Raw genomic sequence first — 25,755 nt, 5'->3', positions numbered from 1 at the left:
CCCACCTTTCAAGCGACACCTGAAACTCTGTGGGCCCTGAAGGAAAGAGGTGCAGGAACCAGATGGAGCTCTTAACAGCAGCTCCTATTGAAATCCCACACTGAGCTAGGGTGACCATTCTCTGCCTTTGCAGGGACTGCTGCGGCTCTGAAGCAAGAAGAAGTATCCCAAGAAAGAAGAAGAGAGAGCTTACAATTACATAATTCAAGCCCCTAGAGATACCAGTACTGGCCTGAGGGGATGCTTCATGCAGACCCTTCCTCACTTTCCCAGGGACTGTTTAAATTCTTTGTGCCCTGGGGGTAAAATGAGCTGTGCAGGCCACTAGGAACTTGTAAATCTGGTTCCAGCAGAAAAAAGGACTGGTCTGAGGGCATGCATAATGCAGACCCTTCCCCACTCTACCAGGGGCTGCTTAAGCACCATATGCCTCTGAGGGGATGAGGTAATATGATGTGGAGGGGATTTTAGTTCCTACTCCTATAGGACCCATTACTGGCTAGAGATGAGTGTCAGTGTGTAGACCATTCCCTATTTTCCAGGACTGCCTTAGCTCTGTGTGCCCTGAGGAGAGGAAGAGATGCTCAGGCCTAAATCAGAAGCTCCCCCTGGCCTCAAGACACACAGTCCTTAGAGGTCTCTTTCAAAATAGGCAAGGCTCTACCTTGACAGACTTCTCTAGCCAGTAATGGATATTAATGAGGGGAACTGGAGAATTTGGCCTCCTATAAAAGCCAGTACTGGATAAATATATTAGGCTATCTCTGTCCCCACTTTTCCAGGGGCTGCTTAAATGCCTTGCGCCCTGGGGGGGAAGTGAGAAACTGTGGTGTTCAGGCCAGTGGAGCCTGTAAATCTGGCTCCAGCAGAACAAAAGAACTGGCCTGAGGGGCTTCTTAGTGCAAACCCCTCTATACCTCACCATGGGCTGCTTAAGTTCTTTGTGCCCTGGTGGGAAGTTGGAAAAGGAGGTGTTCAGGCCACTGGCAGCTGGTAAATGTGGCTCCAGTAGAATATAGTACTGGCCTGAGAAGATTCTTAATACAGCCCCTTCTGAATTGCCCAGGGACAGCTTAATTTCTTTCTGCCCTGAGTGGAAGGAGGCAAATGGGATTGTTAGGATGTCCCCTCCCTAAATTGAGCTCTGAAGAATAAAGAAAGAAGAAGGAAAGACAGAAAAACAACTCTGCCCAGCCACTGGTTCCTGTACTGTGCAGCATGGACAGTCAAGCCCAGTAAGTACAGCCCCCTGCCCATATTTCATGGGACCCCTGAAACTGTGTGGGGCCCTGAAGGAAAGAGGAAACATATGGTGCAGGAACCAGACAGAGCTCTTAACAGCAGCTCCTACTGAAAGCTGGACTTGATCCCACATGGAGCTAAGGTGACTATTCTCTTCCTTTGCAGGGACTGCTTCAGCTCTGAACAAAGAAAAAGGATCCCAAGAAAGAAGAGAGAGCTTACAATTTCATAATTCAAGTCCCTAGAGAAACCAGTACTGGCCTGAGGGGATGCTTCATGCAGACCCTTCCTCACTTTCCCAGGGACTGCTTAAATTCTTTGAGCCCTGGAAGAATCTTAGGAAATAAGTTGCTAAGGCCAGTTCAGCATTTAAATATGGCTCCAGGAAAACAAAAGTACTGGCCTGAGGGGCTTCTTAGTGCAAACCCCTCTATACCTCACCTTGGGCTGCTTAAGTTCTTTATGCCCTGGTGGAAAGTTGGAAAATATGGAGCTCAGGCCACTGGTAGCTGGTAACTATGGCTCCAGTAAAATGTAGTACTGGTCTGAGAAGATAGTTAATGTAGCCCCTTCTGAATTGCCCAGAAACAGCTTAATTTCTTTCTGCCCTGAGTGGAAGGAGGCAAATGGGATTGTTAGGATGTCCCCTCCCTAAATTGAGCTCTGAAGAATGAAGACAGAAGATAGGAAGAAGGAAAAACAGCCCTGCCCAGCCAGTGGTTCCTGTATTGTGCAGCATGGATGGCCAAACCAGTAAGTGCAGCCCCCTGCCCACCTTTCAAGGGACACCTGAAACTGTGTGGGCCCTGAAGGAAAGAGGGAACATATGGTGCAGAAGTCAGACAGAGCTCTTAAAAGCAGCTCCTACTGAAAGCTGGACTTGATCCCACATGGAGCTAATGTGCTCATTTTCTGCCTTTGCAGGAAGTGCTTCAGCTCTGAAGAAAGAAAAAGGATCCAAAGAAAGAAGAGAGAGCTTACAATTCCATAATTCAAGCCCCTAGAGAAACCATTACTGGTCTGAGGGGATGCTTCATGCAGGCCCCCCCTCAGTTTTCCAGGGACTGCTTAAATTATTTGAACCCTGGGAGAAACTTAGAAAATGAATTGTTCAGGCCAGTGCTGCTGGTAAATCTGGCTCCAGTACAAAAAAGGACTGGCTTGAGGGGATGCTTCATGCAGACCCTTCCCCACTCTACCAGGGGCTGCTTAAGCACCATATGCCTCTGAGGGGGTGAGGTTCTATGATGTGGAGGGGATTTTAGTTCCTACTCCTATAGGACCCATTACTGGCTAGAGATGAGTGTCAGTGTGTAGACCATTCCCTATTTTCCAGGACTGCCTTAGCTCTGTGTGCCCTGAGGAGAGGAAGAGATGCTCAGGCCTAAATCAGAAGCTCCCCCTGGCCTCAAGACACACAGTCCTTAGAGGTCCCATTCAAAATAGGCAAGGCTCTACCTTGACAGACTTCTCTAGCCAGTAATGGATATTAATGAGGGGAACTGGAGAATTTGGCCTCCTATAAAAGCCAGTACTGGATAAATATATTAGGCTATCTCTTTCCCCACTTTTCCAGGGGCTGCTTAAATGCCTTGTGCCCTGAAGGGGAAGTGAGAAACTGGTGTTCAGGCCAGTGGAGCCTGTAAATCTTTCTCCAGCAGAACAAAAGTACTGGCCTGAGGGGCTTCTTAGTGCAAACCCCTCTATACCTCACCATGGGCTGCTTAAGTTCTTTGTACCCTGGTGGGAAGTTGGAAAAGGAGGTGCTCAGGCCACTGGCAGCTTGTAAATGTGGCTCCAGTAAAATGTAGTACTGGTCTGAGAAGATTCTTAATACAGCCCCTTCTGAATTGCCCAGGGACAGCTTAATTTTTTTCTGCCCTGAGTGGAAGGAGGCAAATGGGATTGTTAGGATGTCCCCTCCCTAAATTGAGCTCTGAAGAATGAAGATGAGAAGAATGAAGACAGAAGATGGGAAGAAGGAAAAACAGTCCTGCCCAGCCACTGGTTCCTGTACTGTGCAGCATGGATGGTCAAGCCCAGTAAGTACAGCCCCCTGCCCACTTTCAAGGGACAACTGAAACTCTGGGCCCTGAAGGAAAGAGGAAACATATGGTGCAGGAACCAGATGGAGTTCTTAACAGCAGCTCCTACTGGAAGCAGGACTTGATCCCACATGGAGCTAAGGTGACTATTCTCTTCCTTTGCAGGGACTGCTTCAGCTCCGAAGCAAGAAGTATTTCAAGAAAGAAGAGAGAGCTTACAATTCCATAATTCAAGCCCCTACAGAAACCAGTACTGGCCTGAGGGAATGCTTCATGCAGACCCTTCCTCACTTTCCCAGGGACTTCTTAAATTCTTTGAGCCCTGGGAGTAACTTAGGAAATGAATTATTCAGGCCAGTGCAGTTGGTAAATCTGGCTCTAGTAGAAAAAAGGACTGGCCTGAGGGGATGCATAATGCAGACCCTTCCCCACTCTACCAGGGGCTGCTTAAGCACCATATGCCTCTGAGGGGATGAGGTAATATGATGTGGAGGGGATTTTAGTTCCTACTCCTATAGGACCCATTACTGGCTAGAGATGAGTGTCAGTGTGTAGACCATTCCCTATTTTCCAGGACTGCCTTAGCTCTGTGTGCCCTGAGGAGAGGAAGAGATGCTCAGGCCTAAATCAGAAGCTCCCCCTGGCCTCAAGACACACAGTCCTTAGAGGTCCCTTTCAAAATAGGCAAGGCTCTACCTTGACAGACTTCTCTAGCCAGTAATGGATATTAATGAGGGGAACTGGAGAATTTGACCTCCTATAAAAGGCAGTACTGGATGAATATATTAGGCTATCTCTGTCCCCACTTTTCCAGGGGCTGCTTAAATGCCTTGCGCCCTGGAGGGGAAGTGAGAAACTGGTGTTCAGGCCAATAGAGCCTGTAAATCTGGCTCCAGCAGAACAAAAGAACTGGCCTGAGGGGCTTCTTAGTGCAAACCCCTCTATACCTCACCATGGGCTGCTTAAGTTCTTTGTGCCCTGGTGGGAAGTTGGAAAAGGAGGTGTTCAGGCCACTGGTAGCTGGTAAATGTGGCTCCAGTAGAAGGTAGTACTGGCCTGAGAAAACACTTAATGCAGCCCCTTCTGAATTGCCCAGGGACAGCTTAATTTCTTTCTGCCCTGAGTGGAAGGAGGCAAATGGGATTGTTAGGATGTCCCCTCTCTAAATTGAGCTCTGAAGATTGAAGATGGGAAGAAAGAAAAGCAGCTCTGCCCAGCCACTGTTTCCTGTACTGTGCAGCATAGACAGTCAAGCCCAGTAAGTACAGCCCCCTGCCCACCTTTCAGAGGACACCTGAAACTGTGTGGGGCCCTTTCAGCAGGAATATTACATGCGCAGATGTGGAAAGCTACAGATGTTCCAATGAGGGAAAAAATTAATAAGATTTATGAAATAGCAGAAATGGATGTCTTAACAGAAAGAATGAGAGATCTAGGTAGAATAAGAAAGTATTGGAAGCCTTTTTATGATTGGATAGATAATTTTAGATAAATAATATTGATTGTTTAGATAAATTAGAAAATACTATAACGATAAATGTGATAGTATTTGCATGGATAATTTTTTTGGCTAGTTCTTATATAAAAAAAGAGAAAAAAAAATTATTCTTTAAGAATGCTTGTTGTAATCCAAGGCCACTTCCCTGATAAGTAACCTGTGTAGACCCATCCCTAAGTCTAGCCCATTTCCTTGTCCTGTATCTGTAATAAATAAATATATTTTTTAAAAACTGTGTGGGCCCTGAAGGAAAGAGGGAACACAGGGTGGAGGAACCAGATGGAGCTCTTAACTGCAGCTCCTGCTGAAAGCAGGACTTGATCCCATACAGAGCTAATGTGGCAATTCTCTGCCTTTCCAGGGACTGCTTCAGCTCTGAAGAAAGAAAAAAGAAGCTGAGAAGAAAGAGAATCTTCTGACCTCAGCTCCTGTGTAAACCAGCAGTGGCCTAAGAAGACTGTAAGGGTACCTGCTTCTGCACTTTTCTGGGGACCCTGTTAGTTCTGTGCCCCCTGACGGGATGAAGAAAGACGTGGTGCCCAAGGAATGAACAGCTCCTAAGTTATCACTCCTGCTCGTCTTGGGCCAATCTGAGCACATTTCAAGGACTGTGTGGAACTACCTATTTGTAGCCTGTTCTCCACCTTTTCAGCTACTGGTTAAGCTTTTTGTCCGCTGAGGGCAAGTTGTTCAAAGGAGGGGGAGCCCTCCTGCCAGTTCCTATTGATACTTGTGCTAGCTCATATCTCTTTTCATCGTGATATGTGCAAAACTTGGGCTCAGTTGTCTGTGCTGCAACTTGGACTGGTTTGTTTGTGGCCTGTGCTTTACATGAGCCAATAGTCACTAATTTGTCTGAGCTAATAGGCTCACTGTTGGTGAGCAAAGTGAACTGTATATGACGTTAGAAACAAGCCCTACAGAGTTGGGAGCGGCTGAGCAGGAGGATTTTTGGGCCGAGTGCAAAAGGACTTGGGTGCCATGTGCAGAGCCGCTGAGGCTATAAAAGTGGCTGCCCAAGCAGAGAGCTCTCGGACCACCAGGGAGGAGCTGAGGACCACACTCTGCTGGAGACCACCAGGGGAGAGCTGCTGGAAGGAGCTGAAAGCAAGTTCTGCTGGAGCTGCAAACTGGACTGCTGAAGGAGCCTCTTACCAGAACTGAGAACCAAAGACAGGAACTTCCACCAAGCCTCCAGCCCTTGGCCTGCCTCAAGTCCTGCTGCCTCGAACCTGCCTGCCTGCCTCTGGTCCTGCTGTCTTCAACTGGGTAAGTCTAATCAAGATTCTCTTAAATGTGATTGAAAGGTTCCATTCCTCTTAATAAAGAGTCTTGAACTTAGCTTGGTGTCAGGGGTCTCTTTCGATCCTGCTACAACAGTTTTGCCACCCCAGATGGGACTTCCAGAGTGGGCTTAGCCTGGCTTGGCCCCCAGTGAAGTTCCTAACCCAGGGCAGGATCGGAGAAGACACTACCCGATTTGGGTGATTGTGGGAAAGTGTCGTATGCTGATGCTATATGCCCTTGTCTCTGCTTAAATGTATGCTTAGATAGAGATGCATGCTAGTGTTGTGTGAATGTGTATGCCTCGATGCGAGTTTACGGGTTGAAAGGGGTGGATGCTTGCCTGGATTCCTAGCCTTTCCTGAAACATTTCCTCCCTGTCCTTGAACGCACTACGGTGGGTAACCACCTGGTGAGGCCTAAGCAGCGCCTACGGGTGGCTGATCGCCCCAGAGGTGTGAAGCAGGCTGCATCGCCCCACCATCCCTAACCCTCCAATCCCCTCCCTCCTCCCTGTCCTGTGTTAAGTGTTGCCAGGCTGTGAACCAGTCCATGTCCCAGGCTGCAAGGCAAGGTGCGTGGAGGGACTGGAAGCACTTCGCAGGGAGAACCCGAAAGGGGGACTGCGTGCGCTGATCACTTAAGGCCAAGGCAAAACCCTTATGCCCCTCTCTCCTCTGACTGAAGACGCCCCTGGAACCTGCGAGAAGACGCCCTGGGAACCTGTGAGAAGGAGAAACCCTGAGATTGGGCTACTGCAAGCAAGTGGGGTCAGTTCCCTTCTTCCCTTGCCTCACAAAGAGCTGGTCACTCACCAAGAAGGGCAAGCGGAAGCTAAAGCGAAAGATTAAAGGCTGAGCGAATGGAGGCATACTAGGCCCGTGTCCTGTGTCAATTCTTTCGTAGTCAGGCTGTACCTGTTGTATTGCTCTGTGGGCGGAGGTTGGGAACGATAGCCAGGGAGGGCTGGGGAGTTTTGGACCTGGGAGCTGGGAACAGATTGTTGATTTAATTACTGGGAAGTGGCTGTACCTATTGCATTGCTCTATGGGCTGAGGTTGGGAAGTGGACCTGGGAGCCGGGAACAGAGTGTTGGTTTAACGACTGGGAAGTGATCGGTTGTTGGGTTGGAAGCTGGGAACTGTCTTGAGTGTTAACTGTCTTAAGTGTAAGGGAACGATTGCTGAAGGGCAGGAATCGTGGGCTCACCCACAGCTGGGAAGACCATATTTGTTGGTCTAGCAGGCTCTGGGAAAGGGCGGATGTGGGAAGGCCTTGGTTGTTACCAGGCTTGCTCTGAAGGGGGCAGAGGCTGGGGAAGGCAATGCCTGCTGCGTGTGCTCTGGGATGAGCATGGGTGTCGGGAAGGGCAGGTTTTAAAAGATACAAGAAAAAGCCTGAGTTTAAACATGGGTGGAAGATTCTCCTGCAAATACATTTCCTCAGAGACACCGTGGGGAAAATGTTTGCGAGGTGGGGAATGCTTACCAGCTATTCTAAGAATGTACAGAGGGCAAGCATGATGAAGTTACGTGTGGAAGTGTGGCCTAAATTTGATGGTGGGTGGCTGAGGAATGGAACCTATGTCTTGTATGTCTTGAACCAAATATCTAAACTAAAAGCAAAATCAAGAGAAAAGGAAAACGGATGGTGTGCCAAGCCAAGAACCGCAGCGCCGACGAATGGGACCCCCTGGACGAGACTCTGTTCATCACTTAGCTTCCTGGCAGTGGACTCTTTCGATCCTGCTACAACGATTGGCTGGGTTCAGCTCTGTGGTTCCTGAGTGGAAGAAGATACAATGCCCAGGCTAAGAAGAGCTGACAGCACTTGTTCGTATAGCTTCCAGCTGTGACCAAAGACAGTGACTGTGCAGTCCCTTCCCAGGGACTCCTTTCGATGCATCTGACCTGAGGACAAGAGGAGCAAAGAGGTGCCTGGGCCAGCGTGGGCTTCTATCCCCAACTTTCGTAGAGATCAGCATTGGCCTCAGCATTTTAATACTGTACTGTATTTGTTAAAACGTTGCTTGTGCCTTGGGGCCCTTTCATTTCTAGAAAGGATGTATATAAATATCTTGACAAATAAATGTAAAGACACAGAATGTGATGGACCTCTGACTTGATGGGAGAGTAGAGCAAAAGGTGTTTTTGAGCAAAAGGGTGGGTGGGTGTGCAGCTGGGGACAACAGCAGCACCCTCCAGCACAACGTTCCCCATGGGTGACTCTTGGGAGTGGAGGAGAAGGAAGGTCTGTTTCCTTTGCAGATTCCCAGCCCTTCTGTGGCTCCAAGTGCTGTTGGGGGTCAGGCATTCTTAAGAAGCTGAGTTGGGCATTGTGTCTAGTACTAGATAGCAGCTTGATGTGGGTAACTTTCCTTTGGCAGTGGCGGTGCTCACTCTCTGATCCCCCCCACATACCTGGCCACATCTGCTTCCCCGCCCCCCCCAGTCTCTTTCATGTGTAGCTCCAGTCTTCTGGCCTCTTTCTGGCTGTCCTCCAGGGCCTTGGGCTCAAGAGCCACAGGCTAGAAAGGATGGGGGGAAAGAGGGGGTGAGGATATGACACTCATGGCTTTTGCCCCTCTGTCCCCAAGCAGTTGAGGCAGCCTTTGGCCTGGTGAGTTACGCATAGCTGGGTGGCTGCCTGAAGCCAGTAAGGGTGGCTCCCCTTTACTCCCAGGGCAGCAGGTGTTGGATTAAAGCCTTTATCTCTCTACAGAAAGCTCTGCCATCCACCCAGCCAGAGAGAAATGGGGCAGAGTGGGGGCGGGACAGCTCAGGGGCCTTCTCCTGGGCCTTGCCCTGCCTGTTTTAAATGGGGCAGCACTGGTTTCACCCCCTTTCCCAGCACACTCTGTGCAACAACCTGCTGCTTGGAGGGCCACATGAGGCAAAGCAAAAAGGGCACCTGCCAGCCACTGGGAGGAGCAGCAGGTGCTGGGGGAAGCCTGTTTCTAATTAGCTACTCCAAGTCCCACTCTCAGCATGCAGGCTCTTTGCAATGGGGAGGAGGGCAGGTCCCTGCCCCGAGGGGCTCACAGTCAAAACCACAGGGGGAGGGGGCAGAGGGGTCCCAGGCTGCAACCCCCCTCGCTTTCCTGGGAGTAGGTGCCACCTGGGAGTAGGTGCCACTCATTCTCTCGATGCCGAGCTAAACAGGCGCATCGGTAAAGCAGCTACCACGTTTTCCAGACTCACAAAGAGAGTCTGGTCCAACAAGAAGCTGACGGAACATACCAAGATCCAGGTCTACAGAGCTTGCGTCCTGAGTACACTTCTGTACTGCAGCGAGTCATGGACTCTTCGCCCACAACAGGAGAGGAAACTGAGCGCTTTCCACATGCGCTGCCTCCGACGCATCCTCGGCATCACCTGGCAGGACAAAGTTCCAAACAACACAGTCCTGGAACGTGCTGGAATCCCTAGCATGTATTCACTGCTGAAACAGAGACGCCTGCGTTGGCTTGGTCATGTCGTGAGAATGGATGATGGCCGGATCCCAAAGGATCTCCTCTATGGAGAACTCGTGCAAGGAAAGCGCCCTACAGGTAGACCACAGCTGCGATACAAGGACATCTGCAAGAGGGATCTGAAGGCCTTAGGGATGGACCTCAACAAGTGGGAAACCCTGGCCTCTGAGCGGCCCGCTTGGAGGCAGGCTGTGCAGCATGGCCTTTCCCAGTTTGAAGAGACACTTTGCCAACAGTCTGAGGCTAAGAGGCAAAGAAGGAAGGCCCATAGCCAGGGAGACAGACCAGGGACAGACTGCACTTGCTCCCGGTGTGGAAGGGATTGTCACTCCCGGATTGGCCTTTTCAGCCACACTAGACGCTGTGCCAGAACCACCTTTCAGAGCGCGATACCATAGTCTTTCGAGACTGAAGGTTGCCAATACTCTAGGTGCCACCTTCTCAGCGGGGCTTCCTTCTGAGTAGACGCGCACAGGCTGCGCTAGGAGCTGCAGGGAAGCCCTTGCTGTGGCCGCTGCAGGCGCCTCCTTGCAGTGCCTGCAAGGGAGGGGAGTGCTGAGTGGGAGCTCTGGGGCTGCCGCCTTTGCACACTCTTAATGAACGACTGTGTGCCGGAAGTGTTCAGGATGCGGGGCTCAGGGCCTGGCCTGCCTCTTGGGGCTGCAGAGCGCTCCCTAGAGAGCCGGAAGTGTTTAGAATGCGGGGCTCACCGGCCTCGCCTACCTCTTGGGGCTTGAGAACTTAGAGAACCTCCCTTAGAGACTCTCGCAGGCGAACCGGAAGTGGTGGCGCTGCAGGGCTTTTCTACCTCTTAGGGCTGCGAAAGAGGCGGACACGCGCCTCCCGCCTTCCTCTACTTCCGGTCGTCGCCGGAAGTGGAAGTGGCGCGGCCGTTGTTCGGGCAACGGCCACAGGCGTCTTTCCCTCCCCGTGCCTGGGCCGGGCCTGGCGGGGCCGAGATGCCTTCGGAGCAGTTCCGGACGGAGACGCTGCAGGCGCTGAGGAGCAGCAGCAAGGGGAAGCTCGGCTACTGCCGCCGCTGGAGCCCCCCGGGGGAGGTGGGTGACTGATTGATAGCTCCTGCGCCCGCCCCCGCACTTCCGGCCCTCTGAGTGGAGAGGCAGCAGGAGGAGGTGGGTGGGTGACTGACAGCTCCTAAGCCCGTCCCCACTTCCGGTGGTCTCCTATGAGTGTGGAGGGGCAGCCAGGCAGCAGGGGGCGCCCAGGACCTTGTCATGGCTCTGGGGTTGTGTGGACATGCACATGTATGTGTCTGTACATACTTGTACACACGTATACACATGCATGCATGTACACACACATGCACATATGCATACATACATATTTGGGGTTGCCTAGTGGACCGTATCTATAGTTGTGTATACGTACATGTACATACATGTACACACACGCATACATGTACATGCGCACACGCACATATTCATACACACATGTATACACACACACAGTTCCCTATGGAAATGGCAGCCTATATATGTCAACCCTAAAGGGGTTATAAAGTTTATTTTACTGTAAAATTATTAATCCAGATAATGTCACAGAATTCTAATCAATGCCCCAGAATCCTCTAGTTCTCATGTAGAGAAGAAGACACACAGACACACACAGGGAACGGCTGGTGGGTGGCATAGAAGTTAAAAAATATTCATATAATGCAGTCCCATTCATTAGCATGGAGAACTGGGATGCCTTTCCACTCTGTGTGACACACACACACACACACACACAGGCAGCAATTCTGAGCTAGTCATGCACAGGTCTGTATACGTCTGTACATCTATCTATACCCCTACTTCTGTCTATGTATGTATGTATGTATGTATGTATGTATGTATGTGCTACTGGTTCCTACAAGTAGCCCATGAGACTGGAAGAAGTGGACCGCAGGGTCTCAGAAAAAAAAAATCACCTTCAGCCTCTTCCCCTGTTCTGAAAGCCTCACAGGCCAGTTGTCTCTGCTTAGACAAAGACGTCCGGATCACTTTCTGGAGCACCATACGCTTTTCTTGCTCCTTTTTGCTTTTCTGTGTGTCTCTTTAGGAAATTCTTGAGAGCTGCAGAGCCCCTCCTGAGCTGTCTCCCTTCTCCGGATGGGTGCTGGAGAAAGTCCTCTCCCGTTCGCCAAAAGAGAATCTCCTCTCCAGGAGATCGACACCTGGTGAATCAGCTCCCCTCACACCTGGATTGTCCCCCTTTGTGGAAACGGCATCTCCTCCCTCCAGCCAGCCAGTCTCCTCAGTCCTTTTAACAGAAACTCCAAGAGAGACAGAGGTAACAACACTGCATTACTCAGTTGAGATCCTCAGAAGCTTTCCTGCCTTGTAGCACTAGAGGAATAGCACAATTCTATATTCAGATAATTTTTTACACACTGTATCAATGGCTTGGAAATGTATACAGGTCCAAGATCTGGTTTGTGCTTCAATGCCCTAAGTAGCTGCTTCCCTCCTCCTTCCTGCCGCTTCATAGCCCCCAGTCTTTAAGTCCCAGTTGCTGACTTGGCTTCTCTTCCTGTCCATGCAGAACCATCAGGAATGGAGAGCTCCAGAGGCCGACCAAGAAACCTGCACCTTGTCTCCACGCTCGAAAGGCCTCGAGGTGGAAGGCCTCATCAGATTGCACGAGGAAGTCCAGAAGTTGAAAGGGAGGGTAAATGCAAAGCCTGTGACCAATGTGGGGTGGGAAGTGGAAGCTAGTTCAGTTGACCTCTGCCTCAGGGTCTGGCATGCTTAGGAATGGGTCTTCCTGCTACTCATGTCACCCAGAAGTCTCCCAGCGCTGGCAAGCCTGGGTCTGGTGGTGATGTGTGTGAGGAACTTGTCCACGGTGCCTGTGGAACTGCTTGTCTCAGGATGTGAAGTTGCCCCTGTCTTTGCCACAGTTTGGGTGATGGCTGAAGACTTGTTTTAGTTTCGTTCTGGCTAGTGGGTGGGCCGCTTCTTTGTTTCTGTTACTCATACTAATGGGGGGCTGCTTCTGTGGGTAGCTTCTGTGGGTGCTGCTTGTCACTGATTCTTGGGGTGTGTTGTGAGCGGAGTGTGTGCGTGTGCCATTCTATTGACCTTGTTCTCCTCGCCGCAGGAGGAGCTCAAGCAACGCATGGAGCTTCAGGAGCAGGTGGTGAAGGCCGCCTCCGAGGAGGCGAGCGAACACCTGAAGCGCTTTGATGAACTGAAGGAGTTAAAACGGCGCCAGGAATATCAGCACCTGCAGCAAGTGATAGAGAGCAGGTGAGGTGATTGTGTCTTCCAGCGGTTGTCTGGCACTGTGAGCATGTCTGGAATGGTCAGTTGCATCTGGTGTTTCTGTTTCAGCTTCAAAGAAGCCCAGGGGCAGCAGGAAAAACTGAAAGAGGAGCATCGCCGCCGAGAGAAGGTCAGGGCTCGGAAACGCGAAAGAGAATTGGGAGCAGTGGGGTTGGCGGAGGCAGGAAGGACCCTGAGTTTGCTGCCAGGCAGGCCACATCCTTCATGGAGGAGCTCTGGCTTGCTGGTAGAGCACCTTGCGTCCAGGTGGTTGAGTTCGGTCCCTGGCAGCGTCACCTGATAGGGCTGGAAAGCCCCTGCCTGCCCCAGAAGAGCTGCTGTTGGTCAAGGAAGGCGGTTCTGAGCTAGATGCTGCAAGGCCCGGATTCCAGGGAAGGCAACTTCCTATGCCCTTTTCCGGGGTGGAGGCCTAGCCAAGTGGATAGATGGTCTGCTTTGCAATGCAGAGAGCATATTAAGCTGCTGGTTGCCATTTCCTTTGGCTTTCCTAATCCTGTTTTTGAAATGGGAGGACTACAACCAGACCCGTCCAAGGTATACGTTTAATGATGTTCTTTACTCTGCGTCCTCCGTACCCACCAGGGATCCGTTCCATGACTCCTGCGGATCAGCAGAAAGGCCTCACAGGACATCCCAGATGTGACTGGAAGCTTTGTATCCAGGAGGTCCTCTGAGGCCCTCAATCCCAGGGCTCGGCCCCCGTGGATATTCCCATCCGCTGGTTCCAAGCCCACAGATAAGCAGAGCCCACTGTACTGGGTTGGATCCAATAGGGAAAGGAAAGCTTTGTGTGCCACCTGCCTTCTTTTATTGTTTGCGCCCTCTCTTCCTGTTCTAGAGCTCACAACATATGACATATTCTAATTTATCGTACTGCACTTGTTTAATTTTCAGTTCTTTTTCTCCGTCACTCTTAATGTTAAAGCTGTTTTATTTTCCCTCTCTGTCTCTGTTCCCCCCCCCAGCTTTTAAACCGGAAATTGCGCGAGGCAGAGCAGCAGCGCCAGCGGCAAGAGGAGCTGGAGCGCCTCCGTAAGGAAGAGAACCAGGAGAGGCTGCGCCACCTTTACTCCGTCCAGGAGGAGATGCTGCGAATCAACCAGCAGATCACCCTGAACCACCGGCACAAAGAGCTGCCGGGGGTCGATCTCTCGGCCTACAGTAACCGTGGCAATCAGATCTGCGGGGAAGTGTCCAGGCTCGTCCGCGCGGCCAGCGAGGTGAGTGGGAGGGTCCAAGAGAACAGTTTTCTCTCCAGGACTCTGGAAAGATCTCTGGAATAACCTCCTCCACTTAGAAAGTAGAATAACCTTCTCCACATTAGAAAGATCTCTGGAATAACCTCCTCCAACCTTTTCCAGCAAGAGATTAGTTCTAGATGTGAATTCTAGATGTTAATATTTCTAGGTGTGAGTTCCACCTTCTTGGGTTAAATATGGGCCATTTCTCATGGTCTTTTTCCTACTAAACAGAGAGCCCATCATCCCTCTCCATGTTTTTTCCTTTCAACAGCCCCATGAGGTATATTGGGCTGAGAGATAGAGAGAGAGAGAGAGTTGGGGTCACTCAGTGAGTCTGCTGACTAAACCATCCTTTCAGCCTTGATCTTGTCCAGACTGGCACTAGCTGTCTAAAAGGGAGAGCATTTATTGAAAAACCTCTAGTCTAGTGTGACTAGTTTGGCCTGCAACCCGGTTTCGGGGCATCCTCTGACCAGCTGAAGATCAGTGCCTTAGTCCAGTGCTTGTATTGGGTCTTGGCAGCGCCCCAGGAAAGGCTGCAGTGGGAGATGTCTGGATCGGGCATGGGGGAGGCGAGGAGGAGGTCAAAGGCGTTGGAAGCCATTTGGACATCTGGTCCACCCCCTTCTCTTTGTGGGCAACAGCACCTCTAGCAGATCCCAGGAGACGTGATCGAGGATGAGTTGGGTCCCAGATCAAATATGTGGAGCAGAGGGCTGTTGGGCCACCGTGGCATCGAGACATGGTGACGTCTTGCCTCTGCTGCCAACCCCAGACACAAAGCCTGGATGGGCTGCTGTAGGCAGTCAGGAAGGTCTGGCATTGGATGTTGCACTGGGGAGGTACACTTATGGTTTTTCCCTTCCCTGATGTGCCACTGCTCTGTCCCTTGTCAGTGCGGTCGGATGGGGAGAGGGCTGATTGCAGATGTTGGAACCCTCTTAGCGGATGAATGTACAGTGATCTGATGCATTTAGTAGCAGGTGCAGGGCTGGCCCGAGACCTCCTGGAGCCTCAAGTGGCAGGCCAGATGCTGCCCCCCTTACCTAGTGATGTGCCAGCCTCTGGACTTCCCTCTTCTTGAGTTGGAAAAGATTGGGATGGAGCAGACGAAGTGTGGAGGAGAGGAGAGCAATAGGCCAGATAGTCAGAGGTGCTCTAGCCCACTACTCTCCTCCACTCCATTCCCCTCTGCCCTCTCCAACCCAGGGAGTGGGAGCAGCAGCAGCAGTGAGAAGATGAAGGTGGGTGCCTCCTGCCTCCACATGCTGCTTGAGGTGGCTGGCAGGGCTGGCCTTGAGTGGCCATTCTGCTTCCCCCTGACTTTCTTTCCCTCCGGTGTCTTGCAGAGAGGGCTCCCCACCCAGGCAGACGTGGCCTCGGTGGAACAGGTGCTGGCGGAAATGCAGGAGCTCGCCTCCAACATGCAGCAAGAAATTGCTCTCGCCGTGGAAGAGAAGAGGAGGCGCGAGGCGGAGGCAGCGGTAGCCGCTGCGCAGGAGCAGGCGAAGGAGCTGCAGAAACAGGAGCTGGCGAGAGCGCAAGTTCCGGACCCCGTGAAGCAGGCGGGAAGAAAGCAGGACGGTTGGTTCTCTTGCAGCTTCCCTATTCACTCAGCTCAGGAGAGAATGGCTGTACATTGTGGGAGGCTTCCCCGTGCTGAGTCTGACCCCCTTGGTCAGTATGGTCTGCGGTGGGCAGCAACGGTTCTGTGAGGTTCAGGCAGGAGGTGAACATGCAGACATTGAACTGCTTGGAACGGAGTAGGCTGTGGTGGGAGGGGCATCCTCGAGACCAGGCACAGGCTCTTTTCTTCACTTGTGTGGTACAAAAGTGTCTTGCACACGAACAGCACTGTCTAGATAAATAATCCTAGTACAGGTTGGACCTCAGTGCCTGTGGGGGATCCGTTCCCAGACCCCCTGCGGATACTGAAATCCGTGGATGATTAAATCTGCGGATTGCAGTCCAATAGGGCAGCGGTTCCCAAACCTTTTCGACTGGCAGTTCCCTTAACCAACTGGGCTATTGGCCGTGGTTCCCTGTTAAGGCTACAGTAGTACACACTGTATAGGGCAGCAGTTTTTTCACAAGCATTCTGCGGCTCCCTCTGGTTGGTTTCTGTGGCTCCCCCGGGAGCCATGGCTCACAGTTTGGGAACCACTGAAATAGGCCCTTCAGACATGACCGAAACAAGCTTCCTGTTGCATCCAAGAGGTCCTCTGTGGGCCCTCCCACCGCAGGTTCACAACCTGCGGTAAGTCAAATCCATGGGTAACAAACCTGAGGATAAAGTGGACCCACTGTACTTTAAAAAAAAAAAAAAACTGCCAAAAGGGATGACTAAGTCAGTATTGAACCAGGTCACCGACCTAGGATAAGCAAGACACAGCACAGGATGAACTGAGAGGCAAATACCCCAAGGAGTTTAATATATATGTACGCCCTCGTGCGCTTTGGGAGGACGCGAAGCCGATCTGCTGAGATCTCTGGAGGAGCGATCGCTGCTTTCCTCTCTCTTGGGACTCCTGGTGCCCTTGTGCTAACGGGTTATTTTCCCCATGGCCGTTCTTAGGGCTTCAAGTGAAGGCAGAGGAGAAGACAATGCAGTGGTTCCAGCAGCTGCAGCAGGAAAGTGAACAGTGCGTGGCTTCCTTCAGCGACTTGGCCAACAGCAAAGACAGTCAGGTAAGGATCCTCCCAGGCCTGACGGGAAGGCATGCAGGCTTGAACGGTTCTTGTGCAGTCGTGTGATTTGGGAAAAGAACTATCTTGCAGGTCAGGTACTGTCGGCCAAGTGTAGAATAGCAGCTGAGAGGATGAGCTGCAAGTCGTGGTTCCCTGGTTTGAATCTCACCTCAGCCGTGAACCCACAAGATGGTCTAGGGCAAGCAACTTAGTCCTTGGCCTTAGTCTTCCTCATCTGCTATATGGGCATAATAACATTGGCTTGTTGTAAAGGCTGCAGCCAGATAATCCGTGTGAAGAGTTTTGTACCTTAAAAAAAAGCACTATAAGAAAAGCCAAGAGAAGGAGGAAAGATGAGGACTTGGTAGCAGAATTGATCTTTTTTCCTCTTAGGGACATTGCTGTTAAGGAGGACATGCTGCCTCTCAAAGAGGCGCCTTTCCCCTCCAAAAAAGGCAGCGCACCAAAAATGTGGCGCAACCCCGACTCTTTCTTTTCAGGTGAAGAAGGTCAAAATGGATTTACAGAAAGCAGCCACCATTCCTGTTAGCCAGATTTCGACCAGAGCAGGTGAGCAGTAAACAGACTTCATTTGCACCCTGGTGAAAATCTCCACAGCCTGTTTCCTGGGGGAGATCTAGGCAGTCAGTCTAACTGGCAGTGGTGTCAAGCTTGTGAAGTTCCATCTGCCTGGCCCCTTCCCTTTAAGTAATGACAGAGTTGGTGCATTTCTGGTGTGAAATTACGGACTCGGCTGATAGCATCATCCCCTGCAACCTTCTTTCCTCCTTTATAAGTAGATGTCCATCCTGAATCTTCTGTGCTTGGCTTTGCAGGATCCCAGCTGAAAGAGATATTTGACAAGATCAATAGCCTCCTCTCGGGAAGGCCCACACACAGCGGAGGCCGCAGTGTGTCTGTCACTCAGCATCCTCAAGGGCTGGAGTTTGTTTATTTCAAACTGGCAGAGAAATTTGTGGTGAGGAAGGAGACCTTTGTGCTGGGGGTGGTCGGGTGCAGATGAAATGCTCACTGTGTCTTTCATTGTGGAGCAGAACAGGAGAGCATGGGTAGATCATATGTTGTATGCAGGAAGTCCCTGGTTATACCCTGCCGTTGCCAGGCAAGGCTGGGAAAGACCCCTGTCTGAAAACCTGGGGAGGCGCTGCCGGTCTGTGTCCACAATAGATAGTGACCTATTCAGGAATCAGACTTGGTATGCAGGAGCTGTGGGTGGTCATTTGGACAGTGACCAGTCTCCCTTCCTAGTTGAAAATGGCAACGAGTTGAAATGAACCTAAGCCCAAAACTCTGTTCAAAGAGGTTTATTTAATGGACCAGAACCCTAAAAACTCTTTGACCTCTAGCTAAAGGCTTAAATGCGAAGTAGTTCCATAATTGAGTGCTTGGCTTTCAATTGATTGATCAATGATTGCTTACATTTTGCAAACAAAATGCGCATAGCAGGTTATTTTTTTTAAAGCAAGAAAATAAAAAAAACACCTGCTCCCTGCATTCAAAAAGAATGAGAGGAACTGAATGGACTTGTGGAGGGAGAGGACGGTGGTGGGCTAGAATAGGGATGTCAGGCTCATTCCATACAGAGGGCTGAAGTTGGCAAGCGTGGTGCCTGTTGAGGGCCGGAAGTGACATCATTAAGCAGAAAGTGACATCATTAAGCAGATGATGGCCAGAAATAAGCACTTTGTTCTCCAGTAGAAACTCATTAGCTGCAAAAGACAAAAGAGAATATATGCAAATCTTGTTCCTATTTTCAGGGTATGAGGGATCCCAATTGTCATGCTGGGAGAACCCAGTTATGATGGGAGGGGGCAGATAAATGGTTTCCGGGGGCCTGCAGGCCTTATGTTTGACACTCCTGGGCTAGAGTGTCTCCCAGGAAACCCTCTTTCCCATGACTCTCCTCTTCTGCGCTGGCTCCCTGCCAATCTACTGTCTGAATTAACTGCTGGTCAGCTAAATAGATGAGTCAGCTCTGCTTTATGGAAGCCAGCATGAAGATACCAGGTTTTGGTGCAACTTCCCTGCCTGATGAGATGGGTGCCATTCTCACTCGCCTGGGCAGCCAGTGAATATGTTGCTTGAGCATTTAATGGAACAGAAGATTGAGGGAAACGCTTTTGAATCGTTTCAGAAACAAGGAGAGGAAGAAGTGGCTTCCCATCACGAGGCAGCCTTCCCAATCGCTTACGTGGCGTCGGGCGTCTGGGAGATGCACCCCAAGGTGGGGGACCTCATTTTGGCTCACCTGCACAAAAAGTGCCCTTACGCCGTCCCGTTCTACCCGGCGCTGAAGGAAGGCACCCCCTTGGAGGAATATCAGAGGTAATTTCCACCATGCTGAAATGCTGAGAGGCGCAGGAGTGAGCAGGTCGAGGAAAAAGTAGCTGGTGTGATGGAGTGACTAAGAGACCGAGCTATGAATGGAGACTTCCGTGGTTTGAATCTCACCTTTTCCTCTTGGCCTTAGGCAGGTTGCTCGCTGTCAGCCTCAGTTTCCCATCTCTGAAATAAAACTTACCTTAAAGCCCGGGTGGCCAACCCACAGCGTAGCATGTGCCGCTTTTTATGTAGAGCATCTTGAACGTGCCATTCCGCTTTAATGCTGCTTTTTGCAATCACCGCGATAGCTAAATAGAGCCTCCAAGGGCAATAGATCTCTGAGTGCCAGAAGGTGCAGAGCAAGAGACAGGAGTGCTTTTGACTCTTTGGGGCTTTCCAGAGACACCTGGCTGACTGCTTATGACGCCAGGAAGGTGGCCCTTTAGTCCAGCCCAGCAAGACCTTTTCCAAAGTCCATTAAAGATGTGTTCATTGCCCTTCTGCACCATCCCAGCTTCTCATCCTCAAAGAAGATCTTAGCCGGGATCTCTTTGCAGATGATTTCCCCAAAGATGGTATCTCTGCCCAGCTGGGCCACCTGGGCTTTGCTGATCTCGTTGGCCATCTCTGTGCTGCCCTGCTCAGTCCCTGCCACCTTCCACAGCCTGCCCTTTGCCTCTTCAGCACCCCACCAATCAGGCCTTCTTGGATAAGCAAGTGATCTGCCAGTTAGCGGAATGCGTCTGCCCTATTGGTTCTTTCTCCTGTCCGTCGTTCTTCTCCTACCTTTGTCCCCATCCACCAAGCAGAGTAGGTGTGGCACCCTGTGCGTACCCACTGCAGTGTTAGAAACTTGGGGTGTTCTGTGTGAGGAGCAGCAAAGAAATCACGCAAACCAGAAACTGCTGTGGTGCTTTCTTTGTTATTATTTAAATGTTTGCACGTGCCACTCAGAAAGTGTCTGTGTGCCGCTGTTGGCATGCGTGCCGTGGGTTGGCCACCTCTGCCTTAAAATCATGTTGTAAGGACGACATCTTGTTATTCCTGGAGCCCAGAGCTTTGAGGTGTGCTCAGTCTGTGTATTCCGGAGTGAAACCTCGACACTGAGGTTGTGGTTGTTGTCTTGTTGACAAGCCTCTGCTCAAACGGAGAGCTGATTGCAGGGCACCAGCTACCGTGATCGCTGATTGTGTCTCTCGGTATGCAGGATGCTCGGTTATCAAGTTACAGACTCCACAGTGGAGCCGCAAGACAACTTCCTGAAACGGATGTCTGGGATGATCCGTCTATACGCTGCCATCCTTCAGCTGCAGTGGCCTTACAGAGACAGACAAGGGGTAAGTGCATCGTCTCGTCATTGGCGAGTCATGTAAGGTTTGGCCTCCGTTCCCAGACCCAGTGGAATTCCTTCTCTGAGGTTTCTGAAGGCCATCATCGGTCTCTGCCTTGAACGTGTGGGGACACCACAGACTCCGCTTCTACGCAAGGCTGGAAAAGGCCGTTGCTTGAAATCCCGGAGCAGACACTACTAGTCAGTGTGGCCATTGCTGAACTAGAGGGCCCTGTGGTCTTACTCTGCACCAGGGGTGCCCAAACATTTGTGGACAGTGGTGGCATTCACAGTGAACACTCCGCTCCCCCTTGTCCTTTAGGCTCACCCGCATGGGCTGAACCAGGCCTGGCGCTGGCTGGCCCAGATGCTCAACATGGAGCCGCTGGCAGACGTGACAGCAACCCTTCTGTTTGACTTCTTGGAGGTAGGCGGGGATTCCTCTTTGTATGGCCTTTTCCTGCCCCTCCCCCGCTCCTTCTCTTTGCAAAGGGAGATTTTGCTCTGAGCATCTCCAGAATCAAGACCCTTTCATAATAGAAGCAGGTCCCAAGGTCAGTCCCTGGTTTTGAGGACCCCCCCCCCCATAATCCCCTTTTGGTTTGTGTTGCACAGGTCTGTGGAAATGCTCTCATGAAGCAATACCAGATGCAGTTCTGGAAGATGATCCTGCTTATCAAGGAAGACTATTTTCCAAGGTACAAGGCAGATTACTGGGAGCACAGGATGCTGTGGTTTGTGGAATGGGGGGGGAGGACTTCTCCCTTGTTAGATCTGCAGGCTGCCTTGTTGCTGGCCTTCCAAGCTGTAGTGCTTGTGGGAAATAACACTGGTGACTGACTTTGACTTGCTGCGGATGCCATGGATACCGGGGAAAGCCACTTCTGGTTTGCTCTTCAGGCTGGGAGTGGCTGCAGATTCGTGTACCTGTGTGGGGGTGTCCTTGAACAGATCCCCCATGGATGAAAAGGGCAGCCTGTAGTATGATTTTTAGTAGTAAAAGAATTACAATAGATCTTCCCCACTTAGGGCCCAATCCTATTCCATTTTCCAGCTCCGGTGTAGCCACATTGCAGCCCCGTGGTAAAGGAACACGTGTTCCCACACCTTGAGAAGGCCCCAGGGACTGCCCCTCCACCACAGAATGCAGCGCACACCCTACTAGCACAACTGTGCCAAGCCTGGAAAATTGGATAGGATTGGGCCCTTAGAGAGCTCTGAGCCGCTTATGGTGATGACATCTTTCTTGGGCCTAAAACAGAGCACAGGACTCAGCATTAAACCGCCACTGGCTGGAGAACTGCTGTAATTTTTGATGTCCTGGGTGCATGGCTTTTGTTAGTGCTCCTTCAAATTAAACAGAAGCCTTTTCTGCAGCAGCGTCTCATTAAATTGTTGGTTGGCAGACATGGTTGCCTATTAGAGCGCATTTTCTCTCCTTCCCTGCAGGATTGAAGCAATTACCAGCTCAGGAGAAATGGGCTCCTTGATGAGATTCAAGGATTTCTTAGAGGTAAGATGTGTTGTCTGTCACGTCCCCTCCACCCCCTTTTTCCCCATCAAGTCTTTGATGAGAGGTGAATAAATTAAGATTCACTTACCTCACCTGCACTGCTCCTCACCTCTGCAAGCAGCAAGAAATTGCCACTGTAGAGATCGGTTTCTTTGTGAGGAACTGAGCACTGTAGATGGGCGGCGTGTCTGTGATACAGTCGCCAGGCTGGAGCCAGAGGGAACAAGCAAGTGCCCAGTGCTAGTCTGCAAAGCTGGTGTTGTGCGGTCTGGGCTGTGAATCAAGACTTCTTGCTTTGGAATAATGCCTCTGCCCACACAGTCACCAGGCAGCTTTAGGTAAGTCTCTCCCCCCTGGCCTCAGTTTTCCCCATCTGCATTATATATACTAACCTTCCAGAGCTGTTGTGAAGATTCCATCATAATTGTACACGGCTCGGTCATGTCGTGAGAATGGATGATGGCCGGATCCCAAAGGATCTCCTCTATGGAGAACTCGTGCAAGGAAAGCGCCCTACAGGTAGACCACAGCTGCGATACAAGGACATCTGCAAGAGGGATCTGAAGGCCTTAGGGATGGACCTCAACAAGTGGGAAACCCTGGCCTCTGAGCGGCCCGCTTGGAGGCAGGCTGTGCAGCATGGCCTTTCCCAGTTTGAAGAGACACTTTGCCAACAGTCTGAGGCTAAGAGGCAAAGAAGGAAGGCCCATAGCCAGGGAGACAGACCAGGGACAGACTGCACTTGCTCCCGGTGTGGAAGGGATTGTCACTCCCGGATTGGCCTTTTCAGCCACACTAGACGCTGTGCCAGAACCACCTTTCAGAGCGCGATACCATAGTCTTTCGAGACTGAAGGTTGCCAATACAAATTGTACACGGAAAGCGTTTTGTACATGCTTGAAGTGCTATACAAATGCTAAGTGTTAAAGCAGCATAAATTATCCCCCTAGCATAAATTATCCCCTCTCTTCCACTTGGAGCATTTTTCTCTTCCCTCCACCCCTCCCCTTCCACTAAGACTTTAATCCTAGTAAATCTTACTGATATCAGTAGGACTGGCTTCCGATTCAGTGTTCTCATATTTTTTAGCACCCATTTTTTAGAATGACAATTTCTGACCCACCAGAAATGATGTCATTAACCTGGATGTGATGTCGTGGCCAGAAGTGACATCATCAGTTTAGGCTTCTAATCTAAGCCACGATCAGCCAAAGGTCCCATCACACAGTGCGCTGGTGCTGTTATTTTGCACAAGTCAGAATTCAAACATTCCAACTTGGAAGTCAAAGCAGAAGGCAGGCTTGGATCCTTCTCCAACCCCAAAGAACCCCCCCCCCTTCCCAGCCTCAGTTTGGCTGTACTTGTCGTAAGAGGCGACTAAACAGTCACCGGGTAGATGGGACTCCTTAGCCAGGGAAGGCAGCTCATCTGAGAGAAGGAAGACTCTGATCCCAAACCTCCACTGCGTTGTGGCTACATCCAGTTATGGAAGAGGCTTCAGGAGTCAACCTCGAGGCAAAATCCAGAGCCGGAGTCCCTGAGGCAGTTCATGGCTGAACACAGTCACGTTCTGGCAACTCGTGCGACGCCGCTGGAACCAACTGTATTGGCTTCTGCCTTTCCATTGGACCATTTCAGCGATGCGTAGAGGGGAGATTTGCTGCATGGGTAACAGTCTATCCTCCATATCTACTTTACCCAGGCTTCACGCACTGGAGAGGACACTCTGTTCCAGAACACTATTCAGAGCACAATACCATTGTCTTCTGAGACTGAAGGATGCCAACAACAATCAATCAACCACTGGAGAAACATCTTCTAGCCATTACTGCTTATTTGGGCGCTGGCTTCACTAGCTCTCAAAACCTCAAGTGGCTGTTACTGCCCCTTACAATGCAACCAGGTGGCACAACGGATCTGTCTTTGCTTGACAGCACCCAAAACGCCCACAATGCACCGCTGTTGTACCCTTGCTGTGGCCATTTTGATACATCCTATGTAGCTTCCTGCTTGGCATGGTACTCTAGTAGAAGCTCCCCTGTGGCATGGCTGTGGCTTGGTCTCAGTGTTAATCAATGATGGCCAGCTGTGTTGCTGTACAGAAGTCATCTCCTGGCTTGCAGCTGTGTGCCCTGATCTTTAAAGTTTTTCCCCCTTTCTTTCTTCCAGAAATGCTTACGTCGCAAGGAAGTTCCTCTCCCGAAAGGGTTCTTGGGGCCATCCTTCTGGAGGTCGTGATTTAGCTCCTCTCGCTCTCACCTTTTGTAGAAGCTCCGAGAACGATGTGATCCGGCATCCTTTGCAGAGACAAGCTTGTTTTTAAATATGCTATTTAGATCCCACAGTTGCTACAGGGGATACAGGCAGTGAAGCAGCTTAACCCCTTCTCGGATCAAGCCCTCTGCTTCATAAGACAGAGAATTTTAACTTGTCTCATGAATGGAGGACAAATTTTGAAACGTCATTGGTGTTTGTTCAGTGTTTTCAACGCTGTCTTTGAAGAGCAGTGAGGGGCACGTCAATCGGTGTTATTTTTGTGTATTGACAGCTGGAGGCAGGAATCCGAAAGGACGAACATGCATCAGGAACTCTGTCCAAATGCCCCACAAGATTCCCCACGTACGGAATTCCCACAGTTGAGCCTTTGCACACAAGAGCAGCGTTTCAGGAATTTGGGTGGGTCTGGTCCATCCATGAGGCTGATTGAAGTGGTTGCCTTTAACGAGCAGATTGCAGGGGAGCACATCCCCCCCAGCTGACCTACTTGCTGTCAGTGCTGCTGGACCTCCCACTCCCTGAATTGGAAAAGGAAGAGGGGGTAGAACAGAAGAGAGAGTGGAGAAGGGGAGAGTGGACACTCTAGCCCACCGCTCTCATTTCCTCCACACTTGCTCTTTTGCTCCGCCCCCTCTTCCTTTCTACTTCAGGGGGTGGGAGGAGCAGAGGCTGGTATATTGCCAGCTAAGGAGAAGGGCAGCATTTGGCATGCCACCTGAGGCACCAGGAGGTCATGGGCCAATGCTAGCAGGGAATAAACTTGAGCTGCAGCTTATGTGTTGCACTTGTTATTGGAGAGGGGATCTCCGAAGAATATTCTGCTGGGGTTTTAATGAATTGGGAGGGAACTGACTTTTCTGTTAATGCAAGCCAGAAACCAACTCCCTCTCACATCGAGGGTGAAACTGTTTGGAATACATCTGGGTCTGTATAAATACGAAGCAGTAATTTAATTACGGTCCTTCCTGGATTTGCTTTTAAACTTTATTAGGCTTGTCACATGGACATTTGTGAATTGTGGGGGGTGGAGGAAGAATGGGAGGAATTGTTGGCTTCTCTTTGACATAAATTGTATGCCTTTGTATCAGTTGTGTATCAGGGACTGCCTATTTGCGCATGGAAGACTGAGATTAATTTTTGTATCAATCCACCGTCGTGATGATTCTGAGGACTCGGAATCGGCAGAAACTGTCTCCAAAGACTATTAAAGAGGAAAAGTATTTATTTTTAAACTTGCCAGTTTGTCTCTTCTGCGGCTGTCTGTCTTCAAAGCAGGATTCTCGATTTTTCCGGTCACATCCCCAAGTCTTGTATGTGTCTTGCATCTGCTTTTTCAGTCAGAAGAGGATTAAGGTTTGGGAGAGTTCTAGACCGTGTTGCAAGTTGCACTGACCAGTGGATCCAGATCTGAAAAGCTGGAAAATTGCTAGCAGTTACCACGACAACTACTACAACTAATTTCTACTAGAATTTTAAAAGTGTCCAAATCTACCCTTGCCAATGGAAATGGGGGAGGGGGTGTAAAAGGGGGAACC

At 50.6% G+C, this 25,755-nt stretch overlaps 1 protein-coding gene across 3 annotated transcripts; it reads left to right on the top strand.

The window, feature by feature from the left end:
- The first annotated feature begins 10,434 nt into the window (after positions 1 to 10,434).
- On the top strand, positions 10,435 to 25,452 carry GLE1 (GLE1 RNA export mediator). 3 transcript variants are annotated; one of them, XM_066610626.1, is made up of 16 exons: positions 10,435 to 10,599; positions 11,603 to 11,833; positions 12,095 to 12,211; positions 12,644 to 12,792; positions 12,877 to 12,937; positions 13,794 to 14,048; positions 15,419 to 15,653; positions 16,645 to 16,757; positions 17,258 to 17,327; positions 17,594 to 17,736; positions 18,913 to 19,103; positions 20,308 to 20,437; positions 20,753 to 20,857; positions 21,046 to 21,128; positions 21,880 to 21,943; positions 24,113 to 25,452. In XM_066610626.1, the coding sequence occupies exons 1-16, from the start codon at positions 10,501 to 10,503 to the stop codon at positions 24,179 to 24,181; spliced, it is 2,115 nt and encodes a 704-aa protein (XP_066466723.1). In that variant the 5' UTR covers positions 10,435 to 10,500; the 3' UTR covers positions 24,182 to 25,452. The 3 variants fall into 3 exon arrangements, with proteins under 3 accessions (XP_066466723.1, XP_066466722.1, XP_066466724.1); XM_066610625.1 differs by having other exon boundaries at positions 12,086 to 12,211; XM_066610627.1 differs by lacking the exon at positions 20,753 to 20,857 and having other exon boundaries at positions 12,086 to 12,211.
- Positions 25,453 to 25,755: the final 303 nt, after the last annotated feature.

This window comes from Tiliqua scincoides, chromosome 16 (assembly GCF_035046505.1).
Source record: "Tiliqua scincoides isolate rTilSci1 chromosome 16, rTilSci1.hap2, whole genome shotgun sequence".
Taxonomy (NCBI): Eukaryota; Metazoa; Chordata; class Lepidosauria; order Squamata; family Scincidae; genus Tiliqua; species Tiliqua scincoides.
Note: the sequence above shows the minus strand (reverse complement) of the source record. Positions and strands in the feature narration are given on the sequence as shown.

Coding starts and splice junctions, on each gene's coding strand:
- GLE1 (XM_066610625.1), top strand. CDS start 10,501: ATGCCTTCGGAGCAGTTCCGGACGGAGACGCTGCAGGCGCTGAGGAGC. Junction 15,654..16,644: donor GGCGGGAAGAAAGCAGGACG/GTTGGTTCTCTT, acceptor GGCCGTTCTTAG/GGCTTCAAGTGAAGGCAGAG. Junction 21,944..24,112: donor GATTCAAGGATTTCTTAGAG/GTAAGATGTGTT, acceptor TCTTTCTTCCAG/AAATGCTTACGTCGCAAGGA.